The sequence below is a fragment of the Olea europaea genome, chromosome 23, assembly GCF_002742605.1.
Source record: "Olea europaea var. sylvestris chromosome 23, O_europaea_v1, whole genome shotgun sequence".
Taxonomy (NCBI): Eukaryota; Viridiplantae; Streptophyta; class Magnoliopsida; order Lamiales; family Oleaceae; genus Olea; species Olea europaea.
In genome coordinates, this window is record NC_036259.1 from 11,698,312 (window position 1) to 11,723,318 (window position 25,007).

The following is a 25,007-nucleotide window of genomic DNA, read 5'->3' on the forward strand; positions in this document are numbered from 1 at the left end:
TGGGGAACGTCCCATCCACAAACCCCCCTTCTCTTCGCCTCGGCCGTGTATGGGGAAACGATGTATTATAACGGCAATCTCGATCTCTTACCGACCGTTAGCTCTGGCGTGTCATTAGCACATTTCTTACCTTTCGACACCTTCGTCGCCCCTTCTGACACGAATACTACATCGTCATCCGTCATCTCTGGCGTCCTCTCGTCCTCCGCAACCCCCTCATTCACCTCTACTACTACCTCCGGTGTCCCCTCCGCTACCTCCTCGGTCACCCCCTCTGGCACTCCTGTCCCTCCCTCCACCCCTTAATTCGATAAGTAAAAAAAATATTATTCAATTTAATTTATTCTTTAAATATTTCGTTAATTATGCATATTATTCATTTCATATTTAATGATTCTATTTCGATTATTTATTTGAATAAAAATAATAATATTTAATTCGATTTTTCTTTTAACCATTTCTTTAATTAATTATCTTAATTGATTAAGTAAGAAAACTATTATTCAATTTAATTTATTATTTAAATATTTTGTTAATTACTTATATTATTCATTTCATATTTAATTATTCTATTTGCGAGAGAGATTTACCATGTTTTTCACGATTTCAGTAATTGCACGGACATGGACTTCCTCCTCCGATTGTTCGTGAGGGATTACTCTGCCTCGCCCAAGATGCAGTACCTTCTCGACATCGGCTACTATCGCTATTGCTATGGGAAAGAGATGGGGGGAGGCGAAGGTTTTGAGATTGTGCTAAATATGGGGAAAGAACAGTCGACGACATCGTTAGGTTTTACAACGAGATTGAAAGGTGCGTGTAAAACCCTTTGTACAATTTTAATAGGCATAACTCAAGGGAAAAAAAAGAATATTTATTTTTTTCTAAAAGGAAAATGAAAATAATTGTTTATTAACTAATAAATTATTATAGGATAATTATATTTCCACCACAATTTCTTGCATTATATTTTAATTGCATTTAAATTTTTTTATTTTTGGTCATTAAAACACTTATGTGCCTAAAAAAATTTCGTATCATTCTTATCCTCAAAATTCCCACTAGTTAATATATTTATATATTTGATAAAAATTTTATGTCCGAATGTCTATTAAAATAATGTAAAATAACTTATTTTTTCATCGTACTTTTAAAAAATTAAATAATAAAAGTGAAAAAAATATTTTTCCTCATTTCAAATAATAAAAAACAAAATATTTTGATACAAATTATGATCAATGACAAGACTTATTAATTGATGAAGGGTTGATGATCTAATGGCGAAGGAAAAAAGTTGATGAAATAATTGTTACAATGAGCAAAGATCAGAAGCTTAACTACAATTAAAATGTAGTTTGACAAATAGAAATTGTAGTGTCAATATAGTTAACCTTTATTATACTTGTCAAATTATTTTTTCTCTAAAAAAATGGATGACTCGCACATTGGCCCCTTTAATTTCTCACACCAAGATTTTTGAAAGATTTGGAACTTCGAAGTACTAAAAATTAAAAAATATATATATATAAAAATTTATCACCAAATCTTTCATCCTGGGGCAATTGATAGTAAAAATAGACTTTATTAATAAAAAAACTACAGTGAAATCTCTAACTTTTACGTAAGTGCAAATAAATTCCAATCCTTTATCTCTTGACACTGTCGTCCCAATCCTAATATTCGCTATTTTATTTCTTATGGATGTAGTCTTGCCTTCCCCAACAATAAATCAAACTAGGCACTTTGGCAGTTCAGTTGGGATAGATCTTGGACCCTGGCCAGTTTGTGGCACAACCCAAGGTTTACCTGGTCTGCGTGAAAAGGGGCTCGATCGTAGGCCCCTCAAATTAGTCGCTGTAAGGCAGATACCTGGGTATCAAAAAAAGAAAAAGAAAAAGACATTTCAAAATGTCTTTTGAATTATTAAGGAAACAAATTGAGTTACATTTGATGTGACTGATTCTAGTACATCAATGAAGCATATATTACTTTCCCTATCCAGGGAAGTTTACACAACTCATTCCCTAATCTTCCATGACCTTACACCATTTTACTACGGTCGGGCATCACTTCCCTAGTGATTGTCTCTTTCATTTTTACATTTCAACATGGGCTTACCAATTGGCCAAGCGCCCATTGACTAATGTGACTTGAATCGTTGACCAAGATGTCAAGCTTGGTTCAATTCACGAGCTTTGCCTGACACAAATCAAATTCTTACAACTCATACGTGTAAATGAACCGCGCATCGGTCAATTGCTATTCCAAAAAGTGGAAATTACAGCACCTCATGTATTTAAAGATGACAATTCTAAAATCAAATATTAAGTTTAATTGAGCATATATTAGGTATTAATCAAAATTAAAATTAATCACTCTCATCTCTATCTCTATCTCTCACTCGCTCTCTCTCATCTCTCACTCTTCTAGTCTTGCAACATCGTCACCGAATCTCTGGCCAGCAAAGCTGTTATAGTGGAGTGTTATAGTGATGGTTATGATGGAATGTTGATCGTGGATCAATGTCCATAGGTGGTGATGGTTTCGATGTGTAGGTCACAACCGATTGAGTTTCTATGATTAAATCTCTTGAATATGTGACCTATCAAAGGAGGAAATAGTCCACAATAGCCTTTGATTGAAAAATCCCATTAAAAAAACTGAAAAAGAAAACAATACCAAAGGGTCGAAAATATCCCCAATTAAGAGAGGAGAAGAGGAAAGAAAGAGAAAACTAAGAGAAGAGAGAAAAAAAATCTCATCACCATTGTTGGAGATCGCCATTTCTCCCGATCCAAATGTCCATCCGAGTCCGCATTTTTAAAGGCCCAAATTTTTTTCTTTTTCATTTATTTTTGTGAATATTTTAAGAAGGAATTAAATTAAATATTTATTTTTTATTGAAGTAAGCGTTTAAAATAAAGTAATTAAATATACATAATCAATTGAGATAATTAATTAAAGAAATATTTAAAGATGAAACTAAATTAAATATTAAAATTTTCATTTAAGTGTTTAAAATAAATAATTGAATTAAGGAATTAAATATTAAATAGATAATATACATAACCAATTAAGATTATTAATTAAAGTAATGTTTCAAAAAAAAAGTAAATTAAATAATAATTTTTTTATTTGAGTAAGAGTTTAAAATAAATAATTAAATAGAGTAATTAAATTTACATAACAAATTAAGGTAATTAATAAAAAAATATTTAAACGAGAAATAAAATTAAATATTGAATAATTTTACATGTACTAATTTATAAGAATGTCCATGATGTACGTGTGAAATTTCATGAGTGGAGCATTGGAAAAATTATTTTTCAACTCTTCAATGATGTTGCCACTTACAAATATTTCATGAATTATGTATATTGTTTATTTAAGTAAAATAATTAATTGCTTTTTATTTCAATTTATTTAAAATATAAATAATTTAAATAATGAAATAAAAAATTTAAATAAATATAATAAACAATTAAATATTCAATAAAGAATTAAAATAAATAAGAAATTAACATAGATAATTAAATGAAGTAAATTAAAATTAAAATAAATAATTAAATAGAGTAATTAAATATTAAACAAACAATATACAAAATCAATTAAAATAATTAATGAATTATTTAAATAAAAAATTAAATTAAATATTAAATAAATAATTAAATATTTAATTTAATTGTTTATTTAAATATTTAAGTAATTACTTTAATTGTTTATGTATATTATTTGTTAACTATATAATTATTAATTTTATACTTTATTTGTTTATTTAAATATTTCATGAATTATGTTAATTATTTCTGTATATTGTTTATTTAAGTAACTAATAAATAGCTAATTGAAATAATAAACTATTTGAAATAAATTAAATAAATATTAATAAAACAATTAAAATAATTAATTGAAATAATAAATAACTAATTGAAATAAATTCAATAAACAAGTAAATTAAATATTAATTAAGTAATAAAAGTAATTAAATGACATAAATAACAAATAAATATAAATAATAAAAAAATAGTTTAAATAAGTAATTAAATATTAAATAAAAAATTCAAAGTAAAAATTGAAATAAATAATTAGCATTTAAATATTAAAGAAATAATTTAAATGAACCATAAATATAAAAATAAAAATAAGTAATTAAATAATAAATAAATAATTGAAATAAATTCAATAAACAAGTAAATTAAATATTAATTAAGCAATAAAAATAATTAATTAAAACAATAAAAAATAGTTTAATAAGTAATTAAATATTAAATAAACAATTCAAACAAAAAATTGAAATAGATAATTAGCATTTAAATATTAAAGAAATAATTTAAATGAACCATAAATATAAATAATAAAAATAAGTAATTAAATAATAGATAAATAATTGAAATAAATTCAATAAAAAGTAAATTAAATATTAATTAAGCAATAAAAATAATTAATTAACATAAATAAAAAATAAATATAAACAATAAAAAAATAGTTTAATAAGTAATTAAATATTAAATAAACAATTCAAACATTGAAATAAATAATTAGCATTTAAATATTAAAGAAATAATTTAAATGAACCATAAATATAAATAATAAAAATAAGTAATTAAATATTAAATAAACAATTGAAATAAATAATAAACATTTAAAATAAACAATTAAACATTCAATTAAAAATTAAAATAAATATTAAATAAACAACTAAACAATTAAAATAAATAATTTAAATACACATTTAAATATAAATAATTTAAATAAGTAAATAAACAATCTAAATAAATAATTAACAGTTAAATATTTAATAAACAATTTAAATAACTAAATAAACAGTTTAATTTTCAAATATTATGCTTTATCCATTGTCTTTTACACAAGTTCCTAATATTTTAAATTTTATAAGATGGATTATCATTTGGATGCTGCCATGAGACAGATTCCCAACAAAGTTACGTCGAAATGTAACTTTGCAAGTTTCACATTAGTCATATGTTTGTTGGATGAGAAGCAAGCAGACATGTTACATCGATCCTACTTACGACGGTAACTCTAACAGATGCATTCAGGGAATGCGAGAATATGTCTGACAAGTTGAAGTTAAGGATGGTGTTTATACTGTAGAGCATACTGAGGTGTCATCACAAGAAAACATCGATCAACGTCTTTTAATTGAAGGTTGTTGATGACATTGACACATTCAACGACGATCCATGGGGACAGAGCTGACAGTTATTAGTTCTTGTTGACAATCCTGAAGTACGTATTATTCATTTATGATTTATGTTGTACGTCATTTTAAAATCTCGATGCATGGTCATTAACTCGGTCAAATGTTAATATGTCAGCTTAAAATGCTCACTGAGCTGACACCATTGATTAAAGAGGAGGGTCAGAGTCATATTTGAGGAGATATAGCCGGCAGGTGATAGGGATCCCAAACAGTAACAGAGAGGGTAACGAAGATGGTAACAGGAAGGTTGGTGGAGGAGGGATGAGGATGTACACAGATGTTTCATTAGAATCGTCATGGATGTCAGTGGGAATAGGAAAGGTGCAGGTAAAGGGGACGAAATAATTGTAATAATTGTATTTTTTTTTTATGAAATAATTGTTTAGCAATGTTGAATCACCATTTAGTTGGGCTACTCCCAAGAACAGATCCAATGGAACCAATTAAGATAATTTATAAATGAAATATCTAAATAGGAAATTAAATTACATTTTAATTTTTTATTTAATTAAGAGATAAAATAAATAATTAAACAAAGTAACTAAATATTAAATAAATAATATACATAACTATATCAGAGAGGGGTAATGGAAGTGACACCCTGTAAGAAACATGTTATTGATGTGCTAGAACAGATGGTTAGTAAAAGGATTAGATTGTTGTCATAACATATTGATTCTCTGTACACGATCGAGGCAAAACAGAGAACATTCGTCGATAGTACGTTGTCCAACCTCTTCTGTGAAATCGACCTGGGGCAATTGTGGAGTCTTTGCATTGAAGTACATTGAATTTTTAGTGTCAGACGTGGCGTGGAGCTGATAAACCAAACTCACATTAAAAATGTAAGAATTTTTTTTTAAATGTAAGCATTCTTTTATGTACATTGTGATCCGTAATTATAATAATTTAAAATGTAAGTATTTTTTTAAAACGTTTGTAATACTTTAGTTTTTATGTAATTGTATAATCAATAACTAATTACTTTTAATTACATATATAACACACTATAAATAAAGAAAATTGAGGAAATTAGTAACTTATTATAAATAAAGAGTACATACGATTTAAGTAGATATTACATATTCGTCCTGTCAATTTTCATGTAATCAATAACACACTATAAATATAGAAAATTGAGGAAATCAGTAGCATACTATAAATAGAGAGTACATACGATTTAAATAGATATTACATATCTGTTGGGTAGAGAGTAACATACTATAATCGGGAACTTTTCACTTGACTTCATTTGGTAGAGGAAATATAGTTTCGTCATTCCTGAATAATAGTATATGTATTGAAAATGTGATCATGCCTAATGTTCGACTCTCATCTCTATTAGATATTCTCATGCACCGTGTGATTTATGTTCTAATTAAATATTAAATAAATACTATACATAACCAATTAAAAGAATTAATTAATGAAATATTTAAAGAATAAATTAAATTAAATATCAATTTTCTACTCAAATAAGTGATTAAATAAAAATTAAATAAAGTAATGAAATATTAAATAAACAATATAAATAACCAATTAAAATAATTAATTAATTAATATTTAAAGAAGAAATTAAATTAGATATTAATTTTTTATTTCAGAAAGTCTTTAAAATAAAATAATTAAATAAAGTAATTAAATATACATAAATAATTAAGGTAATTAATAAAGAAATATTTAAACGAGAAATCAAATTAAATATTGGATAATTCTACATGTACTAATTCATAAGAACGTCCATTACATATGGAATTTCATGGATGGAGCATCAAAAGATTTATTTTTCAACACTCCAATGATGTTATACCACTTGTATATTATGGTAAAATGTTTTTATTTAAATAAGTAATTAAAATAAAGTATTTAAATATTAATTACTAATAATATACATAACTAATTAAGACAATTAATTAAAAAATATTTAAATAAATATTAAATTTTTATTTAAATAAATGATTAAATAATTAATTAAATAAAGTAATTAAATATTAAATCTCTGAGTTTTTTTAAGAAGAAGTTAGATTCAATATTAATTTTTTATTGAAGTGAGTGTTTTAAAAAATAATTAAATAAAGTAGTTAAATATAAAACGAAAAGTGTTTGGTTTTTTAATTTGTAATTTAAGGAAATTTTGTCTTTTTAAATAAAATTCTATCTTTGTATTTGTATAAACTACTTAAAGAGATTTTTGTCTTTTATTCAACAAAATGCCATTTTGATGATTGGCAAAAATTTTTGGTTAAAGTGAAAAAATGGAATTTTGACTTAGCCTTTCGTAAAAGTACCCCCGTAACAAAGTGCACAGGTCGCATGTTAAAATGCATAGAGCACAGATCACAATTTCAAGAGATTTGGTAACAAATCATTGGATTAGATCACATGTTACAGATACAAGAGAGATGTTCACCTGTCATTGAATCAGGTCACTGTCACATATAACAAGGCATGTATCAAAATACATAGGTCATATGTTATAGATTCAAGAGATTTTGTCACAGATCCAAGAGATATGGTCACAGACCATTAAATCAAGTCATATGTCAAATGTCTTGTGCATAGATCACAAGTTGAGGAATCAAGAGATTTGGTCACAGATTATTGGCTTAGGTCGTCACAGGTCCAGAGGTATAGTCACATGCCGTTGATTTCTCTGACCTTAGTTGTTCAAATTGGTCACAAATTCAATTAACTAGATTTCTACAGAGAGAATTGAAATTATATGCTCAAGTAAGTACTTCATGAATTACACGGTGAACTGTTTTTCAATTTTAAATTATACCTACTAAGTTATGAATGAAGAAGATGATTAGTCGTCGACGATTAGTTCATCTCTGAAGAAGTCGTCGACGGGTAAGATAGGGACGGTTGTGTTGGTGGAATGGGTGTGGATTGATTAATTTGATAATATTATTATTTAAAATTAAAATAGAAACCTGACTTTTGGATTTTGAAATTTAATGTCTGAAATTGCTTTGTTGCATAAAATGTGAGACGTGATTTTTCCCCTCCAAAAATTGGACCTTCAAATAATATTCATTTTCAAAATAAAACGTGTCATCTTTTACTGAATCCTTGTTTGTTATCCTTTAAAAATTTAAATTGTTTGCTACAATATCATTATTCATCACACATTCATACAATAAAATATTTTACATACAAATTAATAAAGTTTTCTTACTTTCAAATCACACATTTTTCAAAAAATATTATTCAATAACTCATTATTGTCAAATAAATACTATCAAACATGCTCTGAATTAATAAATGCAAATAGGGTTAATTTCACAAATAGTAACTGAACTTACGCGAAAATTACAAAATGGTCACTGAAGTTTAAAACTTGCAGTAACGATCACTTAAGTTTTGAGGCACTTTTAAAATGGTCACTGAATTTTAAAAACTTGCAGAAACGGTCACTGAGTTTTAAAACACTTTTTTCAATTTTTTGGGCTACTTTTGCCGTAACTTTTCGGGGATTTCCTACCATCAATATCGCCGAATTTTGATACTTTGGAAAGTCCACAATGTTCTCTTTAATTACGACCAAAAATCTCCCCACGACTCCAAGGGATTTGACCGAAAAATCCTCGTAAAAGTTACCCAAAAAATCTAAAAATCTGGCCACTTTTGCGGAGATTTTTCGGCGATTTCCGACTACCAAAATCGTAGGATTTTGATACAGTTGAAAGCCCATAATGTCCTCTTTGATTACCATCCAAAATCTCTCCCAAGCTCCAAAGGATTCAACCGGAATAAACCCACAAATTCGGCTATCAAAAAAGGCGAAAATCTGCCCAAATTCGAGATGTTGATTTTGTGGGTTTATTCCAGCTAAATCCTTTGAAGCTATGGAGAGATTTTGGGTGATAATTGAAGAGGACATTGTGGGCTTTTAAACGTTATCAAAATTAGTATGTCAGAAGTTGTCGAAAAATTGTCGCAAAAATCGCCCCAAAAATTGAAAAATCTGCCAAGATTTTCGTATTTTCAGGTAGATAACTTTATGGATTTATTCTGGTCGAATCCTTTGGAGTTTGGAGAAGATTTTTAGTGGTAATTGAAGAAGACATTGTGGGCTTTCCAAAGATATCAAAATCTGACGGTATTGGTGGTCTGATGTTACTGAAAAGTTGCCGCAAAAGTAACCTAAAAAACAAAAAAAGTGTTTTTTTAAATTTTAGTGACTGTTTCTGAAAGTGTCCTGAAACTCAAGTGATCGTTTTATAATTTTCGCGTAAGTTGATTGACCGTCCGTGGAATTAACCCAATGAAAATATAGCCCTTGTTTGAGTCCCATTTTGAGAGAGAAAATGAATTTTTGAAAAATGTATTGATAGGAATTGTGTGATTAAAAAATAAGGAAAACTTTTTGATTGGAGTGTAATATTATTTTATTGAAGAATGTGTGGTTAAAATGATATCAAATCACTGTTGAATGATATATTTTGGTGGAAAAAATGGGACTCAGGGCATAATGAGGAGGAAATGGTGGTAGATAGCCACAAAAAAAACATACAATTTTCTAAAATGGCTGTTGACTGCTGTTTAAAAAAAAACAAATTTTGCAAAAACCTTAAAGACATTGAAAACCTAGAATTGCCCCTAACATTTCACTCTCAAACCTACGTCTGGAGAAAGAAGGGGAAGAAAAAACAAGGAAACCGACGAGTTTTTCTTGGGAGAAGATCGACCGGCCACCATTAGAAGCGAAGAAAGTAAGTTTTGCTTATTTTCCCCCCATTAATCTTTGAACCTGAATGTTAAAGGTTTATTTTGTTGGGAATAGTGGTAGAAATCTTTGTAAAATATGTAAAATTACTAAAAATTAAGTTTTTTTAGGGTTTGGTTGCCGGAGATCGCCGGAAATGGCGATCTCCGGGCAGAGGCCGTCTGTTTTGCTAGAAGGAAGACGGGTTGTGCCGTCTGTTAACAGACGGCCGTCTGTTAAGACACGGCCCAGGCGATCTGTTAACAGACTGCCTGGGTCCTCTATAGTATTAATTTTTTATTTTAATTTTTTTCATGAGAATTAAAATAATTGAAATGTTGTTAAATTATTATTAATTATTATTTAAATGATAAAAGAAAAATGAAAATAATGAATAAATGTTAATAATCAAAATACGCAATTAAAATTTAATTACAGATTAATTGAAAGAAATTTCTTACATTTGAAATAAATAATTAAATATTTACGTTTATTAGTTCAATAAATAATTTAAATAATTGATCTATATACGTAATTAAATCAAATAATTTAAATGAACAATTGAAATGAAAAATCATTGGAATAAATAATTAATTTCTCACAAAAATAAATAATGAACATTTAAATAATAATTAAATGATTATTTAAATGATAAATAAATAAATGCTATTAATCAAAATACGCAATTAAAATTTAATTGATATAAATTTCTAATATTTAAATTAAATAATTAAATATTTATGTTTGCTTATTCAATAAATAATTTAAATAATCTTTCCATATAAGTAATTAAATCAAATAATTTAAATGAACAATTGAAACAAATAAACCAAAAACAATTGGAATAAATAATTAATTTAAACGCAAAAAATAAATAATGAACATTTAAATAATAATTAAATGATAAATGAATAAATGTTAATAATCAAAATATTAATTAATGTTTAGTTGAAATAAATTTCTAACATTTGAAATAAATAATGAAATATTTGCGTTTGCTCTTGTTCAATAAATAATGTAAATAATCGATCAATATAAGTAATTAAATCAAATAATTTAAATGAACAACTGAAACAATTAAATGAAAAACAATTGGGTAAAAATAATCAAAGTAAGTAATTCAAATGTAGATAAACAATTGAAATAAATATCTAACATTTAAAATAAATAATTAAATATTCGCTTAATAGTTAAAATAAATATTGAATAAATGACTAAAGAAAAATATAACAAATAATTACATATTTACGTTTAAATGTTCAATAAATAATTTAAAGAAAATAATTAAATATACAATTATAATAAATAATTAAAATTAAGCATTCAATAAACAATTAAAATAAATGTTAAATAAACAAATTAACAATCAAAATAAATAATTTAGATAAACAATTGAAATAAATAATGAACATTTAAATAAAAATAAACAATTTAAATAAGTAAGAAATGTAAATTTTCAAAATAATTTATTTAAATATGTAATTAAATATAAATAATCAAATTTAATTAAATAAAGAATTGAAATAAATTTCTAACATGTATTAAAATAAATTATGAAATAAATAATTTTATAAAAATTAGTTTTTTCCTTTTTTATAAGTTGTGTAATTTTTTATTCATTTTCTTTATTATCTGTTATTTCATGTGTATATTACTTACAGTTTGATTAGTTGAATTTTGTGACATTATGTTTCAAATGTTCTAACATTTGAAATTTTACAAGATGGATTAACATTTGGACGCAACCTTAAGAGAGATTCCTGGCAAAGTTACAGATTTTGTCAGCTTCACAGCAGTGTTGGATTCAATGGACGAGAAGCACGCAGAGATATTACGTCGATCCTACCTATGGCCCCTGTATTCACTGCAATCTGTACAGTTCTCTGGACAGTTGATTGATTCATTACTGTGTCGGTCGGAGATGCCCTCCACTTTGATCTTGGGGGTAAGGTTGCTACATTTTCTATATTCGAGTTTGCCCTCATCACTGGATTGAGATGTACGGGCGAAGAAGTAGTGAGGGCCAGTATTTCGACAGACAAGAGGTTGCTGAATGATTATTTTAATGGGCATACGATAGTGACACTGACACGATTAGGAGATGCATTTAGGGGATGCGACCAGATGTCCGACAAGTTGAAGTTGGGGATGGTGTTTATACTAGAGAGCGTACTGAGGTGTCATCACAGGAAGACGTCAATTGACGTTTTTCATTTGCAAGTTGTTGATGACATCGACACGTTCAACAGTTATTTGTGGGGAGAGAGATGCTTTTTCGATACTTTATAAGTCTTTAGGAGGGGACATTCGATGCCTAGGGAAGATAGGTCGGAGCGTAAGTACGATGTATATGGCCTACCGTTAGCTTTACAGGTAAATGTTTAACATAACACGTTATCCATTTTTTTATTAAATTGTACATATAATAATCGTGACTGTTGCAGATATAGGTCTACGATGCTGTTCCCGTCCTGGCTGGTCGGTATGCGAGGAGAGGGGATACATGCATCCCTCGGATGCACCGCTGGTGAGTACAAGACAAGCTCCTTACAAAACAGCTATCAGTTATCGTAAACGATCCTGAGGTACGTATTATATATTTGCACTTTCTGTTGTATGTCATTTTTCGAAGCTAGATACGTGGTCAGTAATTCGATGAAATGTCAATATGTCAACTTGAAGTCCTCACTGAGCTGACACCATCGATCGAGGAGGAGGATCAGACTTATATCCGTGAGTTGTTGACAGATCATGCTACTCGAAAGCAGCCTGAGTCCATCGTCGATCGGAACACGGTATGTTAATTGAATATAATATGTTGATTATCGTTATAATTTTTTAATTAAGTTATTGATTTGTAATGTTTCTTTTTTTAGGAGTGCCGTCGACTATCACCTCCACCGAGGGTGTCACATTCCCCGAGGATGTCGCTTTTGCAGAGGGTGTCACATTCCCCGAGGATGTCGCCTCCGTCGAGGGTGTCCCCTCCCTACATGCGATCACCTCTATTGAGAGTGTCACCTCCCTGCATGAGATCACTATCTCCTGCATCTGGACACCTCCCATGTGGATCAGCTGCACGTGGTCAGAGTGCTTCCATCGATGATATGTTCCGACTTATGATGGAGATGACGTAGCTGGCTTATGAACTTACGACATGATGTCGGGATGGTATAGGTCGGTTTAGGAGACCTATATGTTGTGGTCGTAGCGATACGGGGCGACATAGTAGGCCTACGTGGGACTGACGAGTATCTGGATGGAGAGGGTAGCAGAGGGACATGCGGCTATCAGGACGGAGGGGGTGACGGAGAAACAGGTGGCTATCAGGACGGAGAGATAGGCGGCTATCGGGATAGAGGGGGTGATAGAGGGACCGGTGGTTATTAGGGTCGAGGAGGTCAAACGGGGTATGTTGACTCGTTGTAGGGCATCGGATGATGCATTAGCTTCATATCTCGATGGCCCGATAGATATGGAGATGGAGATGGAGAATCGGACCCCGATGGAGATGGAGGAAGAGGTCGGGAAAGTGCTGGAGGAGGAGGAGGTACCTGAGGCGGCGGTCGGGAGGGTGCCGGAGGCGGGGTCGTCAGGGTGTCGGAGGAGGAGGGGGTGCCGAAGGAGGAGGTCGTGAGGGTGTCGGATGAGGAAGGGGTACCCGAGGCAGAGGTCAAGAGGGTGCCGGAGGAAGAGGGAATACCCAAGGCGGAGGTCATCAGGGTGTCGGAGGAGGAGAGGGTATTCGAGGCAGAGAGGGTACCATATCAGACGCTAGACTCACTGAACGTAGTTTTGTGTCGGAGAGGACGAAAGAGGTGGTCCCGATGGTAGGTGAGGGAGTGTCGGATATTGGGAGGGTTTCACGTACTGTTGATGTGTTGGAGCTGGTGGTTGGCAAGAGACCGAGGGCACCATCACAGTACGTCGTTCTCCGTTTACCGCGAAGGCAAAAATGAGGAAGTTCGTTGATGACACGCACCCGAATTTATTCAGGGAGGTAGACCACGCCAAGTGAAAAGCGTTCGAAGCGGAGTGGAGAGTACTTATGCCCAGGTAAGTATTGTATTATTCGTTAAGGATTAGTATATTACGCAGATGCTGATACATCTATATTTTTTATTAACAATTTCTTTTCTTATTTTTCAGAGTCAGTCGCAGGATTGCTCATAAGACGATCTCGGACACTTACAAGTGGTTTTACGACATCACAACTTAGAGGGCTTAGCTCCTCAATGATGCAAGTGAAGTAGTAATATTGTTAATTATTACGTATACATATTTTTGCGTTTTGCATTTATGAAATTAAATAACTCATTTTTTAATTGGTACTTCTTGGTGCAGCACATTGATTTCGTCATGGATTTGCTACGAGATCGAGCTGAACGACATCCAAAATCGTTCAAAATTCCTGGCCGACTCATATTGAACACTAAGTTCATATGTGCCGTTGACATTGAGTACCAAACATTGCAAGCTATGGGTAGCAAGTACACAGTGCCTACATACATGATGGAGTGGGTTGTAGAAATGTAGCCGAGTGTCGAGGGAAAGCCATAGGAGGGTTGTACACATCTGTACATTCCGGTGTGTGTCAATCATTACTACATTGCAATGAAAATGGTATTTGTCGACTCGACTATGTATGTGTATGACCCCGATCATTCATACCTGACACAAGGTCAGCTCGAGCAAAATCTGTAGTCGGTGTCTGTGATCGTCCCCATACTAACTAGACGAGCGAACATTACTGTGCAGGACAGACTAGTCACCGTACGGGACACGATGACGACGAGACAACAAATATCGGAAGTGTTTATTATTTTATTTTTGTAATTTACAACTTACGTTCTAGTTAGACGGTGATGTGCTAATACAATATTTTGTAATTGTAGGGATGATTGTGGCATATTCGCTATCAAGTACATATAATTTTTGAGTGTAGTACAGAAGGTTGATACAATCAACCAGGCGAGGCTACAAAATTGGAGAAATAAATTAGCTTGTGATTTATTTGAATTTAATGGTAATCCGTAGATATTGAGCCGTATTTCTTTAAAATAATTGTACATATTGTAATGTTTAAGCATTGTATATTTCATTCATTTATTCATTTGTAATTACGAAATAATTATAAAACATATATTATTTTTTTAATATTTAATTTTTATTTTTTATTTTTTAGTTTATGTGTTTATTTAAGTGTTTCATGACGTATTTATAATGTTTGGATATATTGTGGAGAATGCACTGATTTTTAAAAAAGGATTAACTCAAATATTACGGAACTAATTAATGAAATATTAAAATAAAAAAACTAAATCTAATAATTAACATAAATAATTAACATTAAGAATATGCGTGAATAATTAATATCAATGTTATAAATAATGTTACATAGACTTCAATTATACATCCGTTACGTTGTCATGCAGTGAGATCTGACTTGTACAAAATCTTCTAGTATGTCCTGTTGCACCGCACCTGCCGCACTTACGAGGTCGAAAAAATTCTTCGGTTGATGGTATTCTAGACGTACGTGTACGTTCAGGAGTACGTGGACCGACTACTGGTGACAACAAGTTATTCAATGAGAGAATGTGATCGGGAACTTCCCACTTGACTTCATTCGGTACAGGAAATGTGGTTTCGGCATATGCTGCTCTCTAAGAACCAGTCGTGTAATAAGCACTGCATAAGGTGTGTGGTGAAATTCCTCTATACATAGCCACCGCCACTGCATGTGTATACGGAAAACTCTCCAACTGAAAGTGTCTATGTCGACGATGTATCTGAAATTACGTGCACATCTTGCGGAGAAGCGAAACTGATCTAGTGGTTCTACATATACCTTTCTTGCCACCTCTAGAGTTTTGAAGAGTTTATCTTCCTGAGCCGGGGTTAACACACTTGTGCAACTTTGTGATTCCTCACGACGATCATGAAACCATTGTTGCAACTTGTCACGAATGTTCTCAAGCATTATGAGAATTGGTAACTCTCGATCCTTCTTAAATAAGGCATTGAGTGACTCTGCATTGTTCGACGTCATCATGTTATATCGACGTCCTGAAAAATGTGATCGTGTCTAATGTTCGATCCCCATCTCTGTCAGATACTCCCATGCATCATAGGATTTAGTTTCGATTTCAACCATAAACTTTTCAAACTCTTGAAAACTGTAAGCCTTTGCAACTCTCCTAAACAACATAACAATGCCCTTGCCTCGATACTTGATCTTCAGATTTCCTTGTATATGGTACATACAATAACCATGATGTGCCTCGGGGAAGACTTCGGAGATACCGTTAATTATTGACTGCCTTCGATCGGTTATGAATGCAAGGTTCTCGACATCCCCAATTACTTCTCTCAACTTCGTGAAAAACCAACGCATTGCCAAATCATTTTCTCAGTCAACTATGCTCAATGCAAGAGAGTAATTTTGGATGTTAGCATCTTGACATGTTGTAATAATCAACTTGCCCCCATATCTCGCCTTGAGGATTGTACCGTCGGCTAGGATTAATGGTCACATTGCATTTCGAAATCCTCGAACACATTGTCCAAGGGCCATAAAGAAATACTTGAAGCGATTCTCGTCATCCTTCTCAATAAAAAATACCGATTCAGTATTAATTCTTTCCATGTATAGCAAAACCTGACCAATTAAATAAACAGTAATCATAATTTAGATAATTAAATAAACAATATCAAAAAACTGAAAAATTATTAAATAATTAATTACACATTAGACAAAGAATTGATAAATAATTAAAAAAACAATTGAAATTAATGATTGAATTAATTAGATAATTATTAAATAAACATCCAAACAAAGAAATACCTGGCCAATTTAACATAACTCTCTTCGGTCGAACCCATCAAGTCCTCCAACGCGTATTCTTTAGCTTTTCAAGCCGTCTAATAACCCATGACCACCCCATACTCTCGACGAACGTTATTCATAATGTCCGAAAGTCTGTAGATTGTTCGTGGGTCCTGAAATTTGTACATTACTTCTCGACTAATGAACCATGATCGGGCTTGCCCGTGATCATTTCGACGAATATCCACTTCGCAAGTATGTTCACGAACCACAAAGAACTCATTTGTGTCTATTTTCGTTGCTCGCAAATGCCAAAGGCCACTGTCGTCAACACAGATAGTTGTGTAAGTCGACTTGTTTGATTTCTTCACTTTAAACTCAAAATTTTGTTTCAAAGCAATCCGATGAACAGCTTCCTGCAAATTTTTCCTCGTGTCAAACAGTTGCTCGACATACAAATCTTCATCATCGAGCACTATACGCGAACAATTAGAGGACCGTGCACTCGGTCTAGCCTGTGAGCTTCCACTCGACGCATGTCTCAAACGGGATAAAGCAATCAAATTCTCATTTGTAAAGTCATTATCTCTTTCGTTGTCTTGAACTACCGAATAAATTCTGTGTAACAGTGAGATCATAGTGAGGAGCAACTGTCTCTGGAACAACTACAACATCATCACGCACTATTTCCACTGTGTCCCAAAACTCATTCACATTACGATTCCCTCTATCGAAGTTCATTCTCGAGGGCATTTTTCTTCATCAAAGTTACGCAAATAGGAATCGCACGTTTCTGGTTCATTTCAATTAAAACTTTCATTTTAGTTTCAGAAGTAAACATTATAGGTAGAATTAAAATGGATGTATTCTCGTCCATTAGAATTTCCAATTCCATGTCGTATTCAGAGGGATCGACTTTCAGCAAGTTCTGTATCTCATTGTACATTTCTGCATATGATGTATTTGATGTTATTGCAATTGCAGTACAACCATGTCTTTCACTTGTCCATTTTCACACCCATCGATCATTGTCATTATTTTCTAATTCATCAAAGTAACAAATCGGGATAGCAGCTGATCCCATATCTGCATTAAAAAACATCATTTATTAAAAAAATTGTAATTACGAGAATAAAATGACAAAAAAAATATGACACAAGGAGGAGAAAAACGACGTGTTCGGGCAGGCTGTTAAACATCCGGCCCGGACACTTTTTGGTCAGCTGTCTTCTACATTTTGCATCTGAACAGATAAGTTTTTTTCCTTGTTTTTGTTAAAAAAATTATACATCCATTTAAGACTGTAATATTTCATTTTTCTAAAATCATATGTTGAAATAAAATTTAAATATTCAAATAATGTACTAATTTAATTAAAATGAAATTAAACATACGTATTTATACTTACCAATTTTAAGTGCCGACTGTAAGTAATATTTTTTTGTTGAGCTTTTGATAATTTTTTGAGATTTCAATGTTTAAGCAGATGGAAGAGGAATTTTTTTTTAACTGTATTGAAAAATCTGATAAGAAAAGTAATTTCGTTTTGAAATTTAAGTAAGATTGTTTGGATTTATTAATTTTTTAAAAAAAATATTATTATCTTTTGGACAAATAATATATTTTTAAAATTACAACACATAATAACGACAAAAATGATATTTACTCTTCAAAATGCTCTTTTGATGTATGGAAAAAAAAATTTGTTCAATGTGAAAATTTGACAATTCTTAAAATACCCCGCATAATGAGTCCTTTTAAACAGAAATTTATTTTTTCTGAAAAAATGATTTGAATCATTCATTTGATTGATGCAGCCATAGCAATTAGGGAAATTCCTCTTCAGTTGTACAGAAAGTCGAATCCTATGCTTCGTTCTATTATGAATTTTAATTAGCACTTTCTCGAAAGGTCTCGTTCCGCCAAGAAACCGGCGATCGGCTCCGGCAACCGGAAAAGAGAAAAAACAGAACTTGAGAAACGGTGAAATTCACTTCAATCTCCTGCAATAAAAGTTATAAATTCATTCGTTTCAATTTGGGCTATTGCTTTCTATTAACCTCTCCATCAGCCATGAAAAGCGAAGAATCTGCGGAGAAGAAAAGTAAAGAATTGGAGAGAAGAGTACTGGAGAAGGTGGAACACACAATTACATCTATCAATGTCTCCAAGCACGTCGACGAAGTCATCACAGCCCTCTACTCTCTCGCCGCCTGCCTCTTCCCTCTGAATCCCCACTCGTTTTCAGGTTCTCGATTAAATATACTATCTTTTCATTTTGGAAATTTTAATTTCGTTGGTTATAGTGTGAAACGGCATTTCTGCAAGAAATTTTAGAACTAGGTTATATATTTAATATTGTGATTCTTGAGTACTAATTAACTAATTAATTTTTTTGATAATATAGGTAGTGTTAGTGAGAAATACAGAGATAAGGTATGGGAACATGCATATTCTTCTTGTGTAGTTCATGGGATTAGATTCTTAAATCATAAGAAAAGAAATATTTTTGTTTTTTGGTTTTTGGGTAGTTACATGCTGTGGAGTTGCCAAGTGAAAATGAGAGGACCGAATGGTGGCAGGTTTTCTACAAAGGTTCCTCATTTCGTGCTTTTGCCCGCGTTTTATTATATGGTAAATTTTCTCCGCCTTTAGAGTTTTCATATGTGCATTATATTATTGTGTCCGAAGTGTTATTTCAATCTGGTCTTAAGGGCTGTCAAATAATAGCAAATTAACTTTTGTTCAAGTTCCTGATTGAAAATGAATAATGCCAAAAAAGATTCTCCAGCTAGGGCAAAAGTGTAAATCTTAAAATCTATGATGCTGTTTTCGAGATTGTAGTATGCTTGCCCATCATCGTAAATGGTTGTATTTATTTTCAAATTGGATTGTGGCCAAACGAATAAAACTCAATTTTGGTTTGAAATGTTAACAAAAATGTTTATGAATTAATCTGAAACTTTTGGAAAATGAGATTCTGTTCACAACTATGTTATATACCTTGCTACCCTGGAAGAATATTGCTAAACATCATATCTCAGTTAGTTAGAGTCACTTGTATTCATGCTTTATGTCTCTACGTCATGGTTTCATCCACTCATAAATTGATCTTGATTATCTAAAACCTCCTTATCATTATTGTTATATGTTCTGACTCAAAATTCCTAGCCAATCCAAATCATTATGTTCACCACTTAGTTTGAAATAACCTATCAATAATCTCTTTTGGTCTCTCTGTTTCTCTATTCCTTTTACAAGTTCTATTGATCGACTGTGCTAATTTTCTGTACAGTTTCATCCTTTGGTTTCTTACAAATCATGTGATTGTGTATAGATATCGCTTCCAGTTGGCTGGCATGCTTCCCAATTTCTGCAAGGAAAGATGTGTATGATTTGTTCTTTGTGAATGGTAGCACTGCCGAGGTGGTTCAGGTGGTTGTTCCTTGTCTACAACACATTAGAAATGACAGTACCGAAACTGATTCTGTGTGCGCAAGTGCTGAGAGGTAATGAGAAAGAACTAATTTAACTCAATTATCTCTCTTGATTATGTTGCTTTTATATCTGCCAGTCTGTAATTCATTGTTTCGCATGTCTATGCTATGCACATTTGATGTTCTATTTGCAAAGTTGTTTTCAATACAGTTACAAGATAGATTAAATAATTCGTTAAATTGCATGATGTTGACATTTTCGATAATCGAATCTGACAGAGAATAGAAGATTGAAAATATGAATTGTATTGATATACCATCATTATTAAAATAGTTTATATAGCTGAACTGAATCAGCAAAATAAGGAAAGTTACCCAAAAATAGAAGATACATAGAAATTCAATGCCTAGAAATCAGGGATTGCAATAACTATACTAAAAATAAGCAACTATAAAGATTACATAATATTACATAACTTCACAAAATTTTCCTAAGTTGGGAAAATTATATTTTCCACAGAATCTATGATATCTTTGATCTGTTTTTGACACACTGTAATTCATTTTTTTTTTTTAAATTTGCATGTTGGACTATGGTCCTGTGCTTGAATGGAGGCAAAGATACTGCTATTTTTGAGGTTTAGAATATTCTTGTATTCATGTCAAAATAATTTAGGTTTAGTGTTCAGACCTTGACTTTTGATTTCTGAGATTAAAATTATTAGGCAGGTCTGCATGATTAAGTCTAAGGAAGGAACCGTGTCAGCTTTGAAACTTTAACTGAAAAAGGTTATCTGATAGACTTGATTTGAAATATCTAAGGCTTAGTAAAGAGTTCATTCTTTGACTCCTAATGTGAGTGTGAAAAGGCAATCAAGCAAGGTGCGAAGCGCTAGTTGAGCTAAAGGAATATGGTAGGAGTACAACAAGCAATCAAAGAAATGCTGGCATTGGTAAACCAATGTTCCGACTAAAGTTTCTAGTTCTAGACGGTGAGAATGGCAAACCAGCGGTCAGTGAAGCTGCTTCCTGGAGAAGTGTTATTTCATCTGCAGTGTAGTTTATTTTTGGGAATATTGATTTTGCTTCCTGTAATGTATTTAGCTGTTCTGTTTCTAGTAAAAGCACGATTCATATAGAACATAGGTTATCTCTAGTTCTTGTTTATATTAAGTTAGTGAAACAGAATGTATTAAACGAGAATGGGACTTGACAAGAAAGGGAGAGAATCAAGAGAGTATAGAGGGAGAAAATATGAGCTCATTCCATATTCAAATCTAAGTTTTACAATGAATAGACCCTATTTATATAGAGTTTAAGTAAACCTAATTTAAAATGAAATCAAAGGCAATAAAACCTAATTTAAGTCAAAGTAGAAAAATTATAAAATAAAACCCTGATTCCAGTCAAACTGTAAAACTATTAGTTTATTCCTAATCTACTAAGCATATCGATTGTTCTTATCTCTAGTTGTTGTTTATACTAAGTGAATGAAATAGAATGTAATTAACGAGGTCTGGACGTGAGAAGAAAGGGAGAGAATCTAGAGAGTACAGAGGGAGAAAATATGAGTTCGTTCCATATTCAAGTCTAAGTTTTTCAATGAATAGACCCTATTTATATAGAGTTTAAGTCCTAAATTAAAATGAAATCAAAGGAAACAAAACTTAATTTAAGTCAAATTAGAAAATTTATAAAATAAGACCCTGATTCCAGTCAAACTATAAAACTATTAGTTTATTCCTAATCTACTGAGGATATCTATTGTTCTTATCTCTAGTTGTTGTTTATATTAAGTTAGTGAAACAGAATGTAATAAACGAGAACTGGACTTGAGAAGAAAGGGGGAAAATCAAGAGAGTATAGAGGGAGAAAATATTAGTTCGTTCCATTCAAGTCTAAGTTTTACAATGAATAGACCTTATTTATATAGATTTTAACTGTTTAAGTAAAACCTAATTTAAAATGAAATCAAAGGAAATAAAACCTAATTTAAGTCAAATTAGAAAATCTATAAAATAAAACCCTCATTCCAGTCAAACTATAAAACTGTTAGAGCCTATTTGATAGGCCATGTTTTCCATGGAAAATGGAATTTAAATTCCATTTCCAACCAAAATGACATGTTTGATAGCAATTTTTTCCATGGAATTTGTTTTCCTTCAACCCCTCACGTGACTGGATTTTCCATGGTTTTAAGGAATTAGTTTTCTTTGGGTTTTGGTGGGAAAATGCTTTTCCAGCATTTTTTTTTCCAGCAATAAGATCAAATTCTATCCTCAAATGTAAAAAATTTCATCCATTTAATTGACAATTTTCATGGAAAACAAAGCCTAATGAACACCAAAAGATCTAAAATTTCAGCTTTTTTCAAATGAAAAATTATACCAATCAAATACATTTAATTAACAATTCCCATTAAAACAAGTTCTAAGCGATTCAATTCCCTGAAATTCATTTTCTTTCCACCCAAATTTTATTCTTGCAATCAAACGGCTCCTTAGTTAATTCCTAATCTACTAAGGATATCTATTGTTCTTATCTTCGTTCCCCATCAGTTTGAATGCAATTTGGGCCATAGACTTGAGTTGAAAATTTTTCAATATATCGTCTGGTTTGAGCAGTTTGGTTTCTAATTCCAAGCGACTGTATGTGGCTTCCTGCAATGTAGTATTGGTTATTAATATAGCCATTACGCACATATTGGTGCTGTGTGCTTTCTGTGACTTTTATCACAACTGAGCGACTGAATGTGGCTTCCTGCAATGTAGTATTGGTTATTATTATAGCAATCACGCACATATTGGTGCTGTGTGCTTTCCGTGACTTTTATCACAATTGTATATGTGGTTATCTGATACAAATTGACATATCAGGATGAAAACACATCCCAGCTTTTTTTCTCTCTTTCTCAGGATGTTTTAGAAAAGAAAACTAATAGAATATCAAAATTTTTCTAACATGATGTTCATAACAGGTTACTTGTACTTTGCTTGCTCGAGAACGATGGGGTACTTAAGATAGTTAAAGAATTTACTGGTTATTGTCACTCTGAAGATCTGAGTCATGAACAGCTCAAGCAGATTATTTCTAGGGTGGCACAACTTGTCACAGCTATTCCTGACAAAGCAAGAAGAGGAGCCCCTATTTCACTTTCACCTCAGTATCCTAGTCTAAATAAGATTGCTTCTTCATAGTATATACTGATTTGCATGCATCGTGCGCACATGAAGCAGGATCCACTCTGTAACACTTGGAGTGGCGGGAAGTTATTGTGGATAGAAAAGCAACTCAAGTTTTAGATTTTTACTTTAATTACCCGTTCTTTTTCTTTTCAACTTCCCTTTGTGTTCTAATTTTTATCCTTTACTAGTGTTCCAGTTTGTTTTTCAAAAGAATTACAGCTCAGCTTCTAAATGGAATAGAAGAATGTGACATGAATTTAATTGACAAACGAGATACTTTTAATGACATTAACATGGATGGTGCTGTTCTTTTTGTTGGAGAAGTATTTGCCCGCATTTGTCGCCGAGGATCTGCAGGTACTCTAAAATATTTGAGCCTGAAGTTCTTGGAGTTATACTGATTTTTAACATAAGCTTGTTTCAAGAATAAAATATAATAGCAGATTTTACTGTTTTCAGATGTTCTGTTACGTGAGGTTATACCACGGATTCTTGGGCACATTCGGAGCTTGTTATCATCCACCACTATTTTGACGCTTAATGAAACAATTGAGTCAAGACCTGGTTCTCGCTTTTGGTTGAAGATCATGGAGACAATAAAAGATCCCTATTCTGTGGAAAGAATAGCTGAACAGGTCTTGCATCAACTGGCGGCTCAGAATGCAAGTGATGTTGAAGGTTATTGGATCTTGTGGATTCTCTTTCATCGGACTTATAAGCGCCAAATTTCAGTCAGGTATTTGAATTATCATGCCTTGTTTGATAGGAAGTTCGAAGTTATTTATGCGGTCTTTCCCATCCTGCTCAGATGCATTAATATTGTGTTGTTTAAACTTCAGTAAATGCAGGTTTTTACTTTAACAGGTAGGTCTGTCTTCATAAAGCTCAATAATGACATAGTATATAGGATCAAGAGATGATTGAACACCAAATGAATTTTCTTGAAAAAAAAAAATGAGAATGGCATTTTATTAATAAGCATGCAGTTCCCTGTACTAATCGGAGTTTATATACATACATACATACATACATACATGCATACATACATACATACTATTCTGCAAAGCCTGGTAGGCTGGTACTCTTTGCTGATCAGAAATAGTAAGCATATTGATGAGGACATCTCAACTTTTTATTTATTTTTAGTTGGACTTTATTTATGTTTTAGATTTTATTTATGTAATTGTGCTTGTGTTGGCCCAAGTCCATTCTACTTTGGGTTTTAATCTTTACTATTTAAATCTAATTGCGATGTAATTTCATTAGTTTTGATGAATTGAAGAATATTTTGGTGGTTTGTTGCCTATGACTTCTCCTTCCTCCCCCTCCCCCTCCCCCATGAATTTCTGCTTCTTCTCCAGTTTCTTCCCCTATTCTCTCCGGTTCTCCTTTCTTTCTTGCTTCTTCTTTATATTTTTTTATTCGTCCTGCATCAAATTTGGTATCAGAACCTAAACTTAGGTAATCTCTCATCTCCAAACCAAAAATCTCTTCCTATTTCTTTTCCAAGAACTTGTGGAGCAGCACAAACAAATAAACTTTTAGCATGAGCAGCCAAGTTATTATTTTTCCAGCTTCTTCGTAGTTGTTACAAAAAAAAAAAGTTACCGTTCATTGTGGG

The 25,007-nt window shown here is 31.6% G+C and overlaps 1 protein-coding gene across 1 annotated transcript; it reads left to right on the forward strand.

Moving 5' to 3' along the window:
• The first annotated feature begins 18,504 nt into the window (after positions 1-18,504).
• On the forward strand, positions 18,505-24,243 carry LOC111372399. The gene is made up of 8 exons (XM_022994743.1): positions 18,505-18,747; positions 18,836-19,012; positions 19,172-19,200; positions 19,296-19,398; positions 20,102-20,273; positions 23,179-23,364; positions 23,583-23,743; positions 23,846-24,243. The coding sequence occupies exons 2-8, from the start codon at positions 18,838-18,840 to the stop codon at positions 24,226-24,228; spliced, it is 1,209 nt and encodes a 402-aa protein (XP_022850511.1). The 5' UTR covers positions 18,505-18,747; positions 18,836-18,837; the 3' UTR covers positions 24,229-24,243.
• Positions 24,244-25,007: the final 764 nt, after the last annotated feature.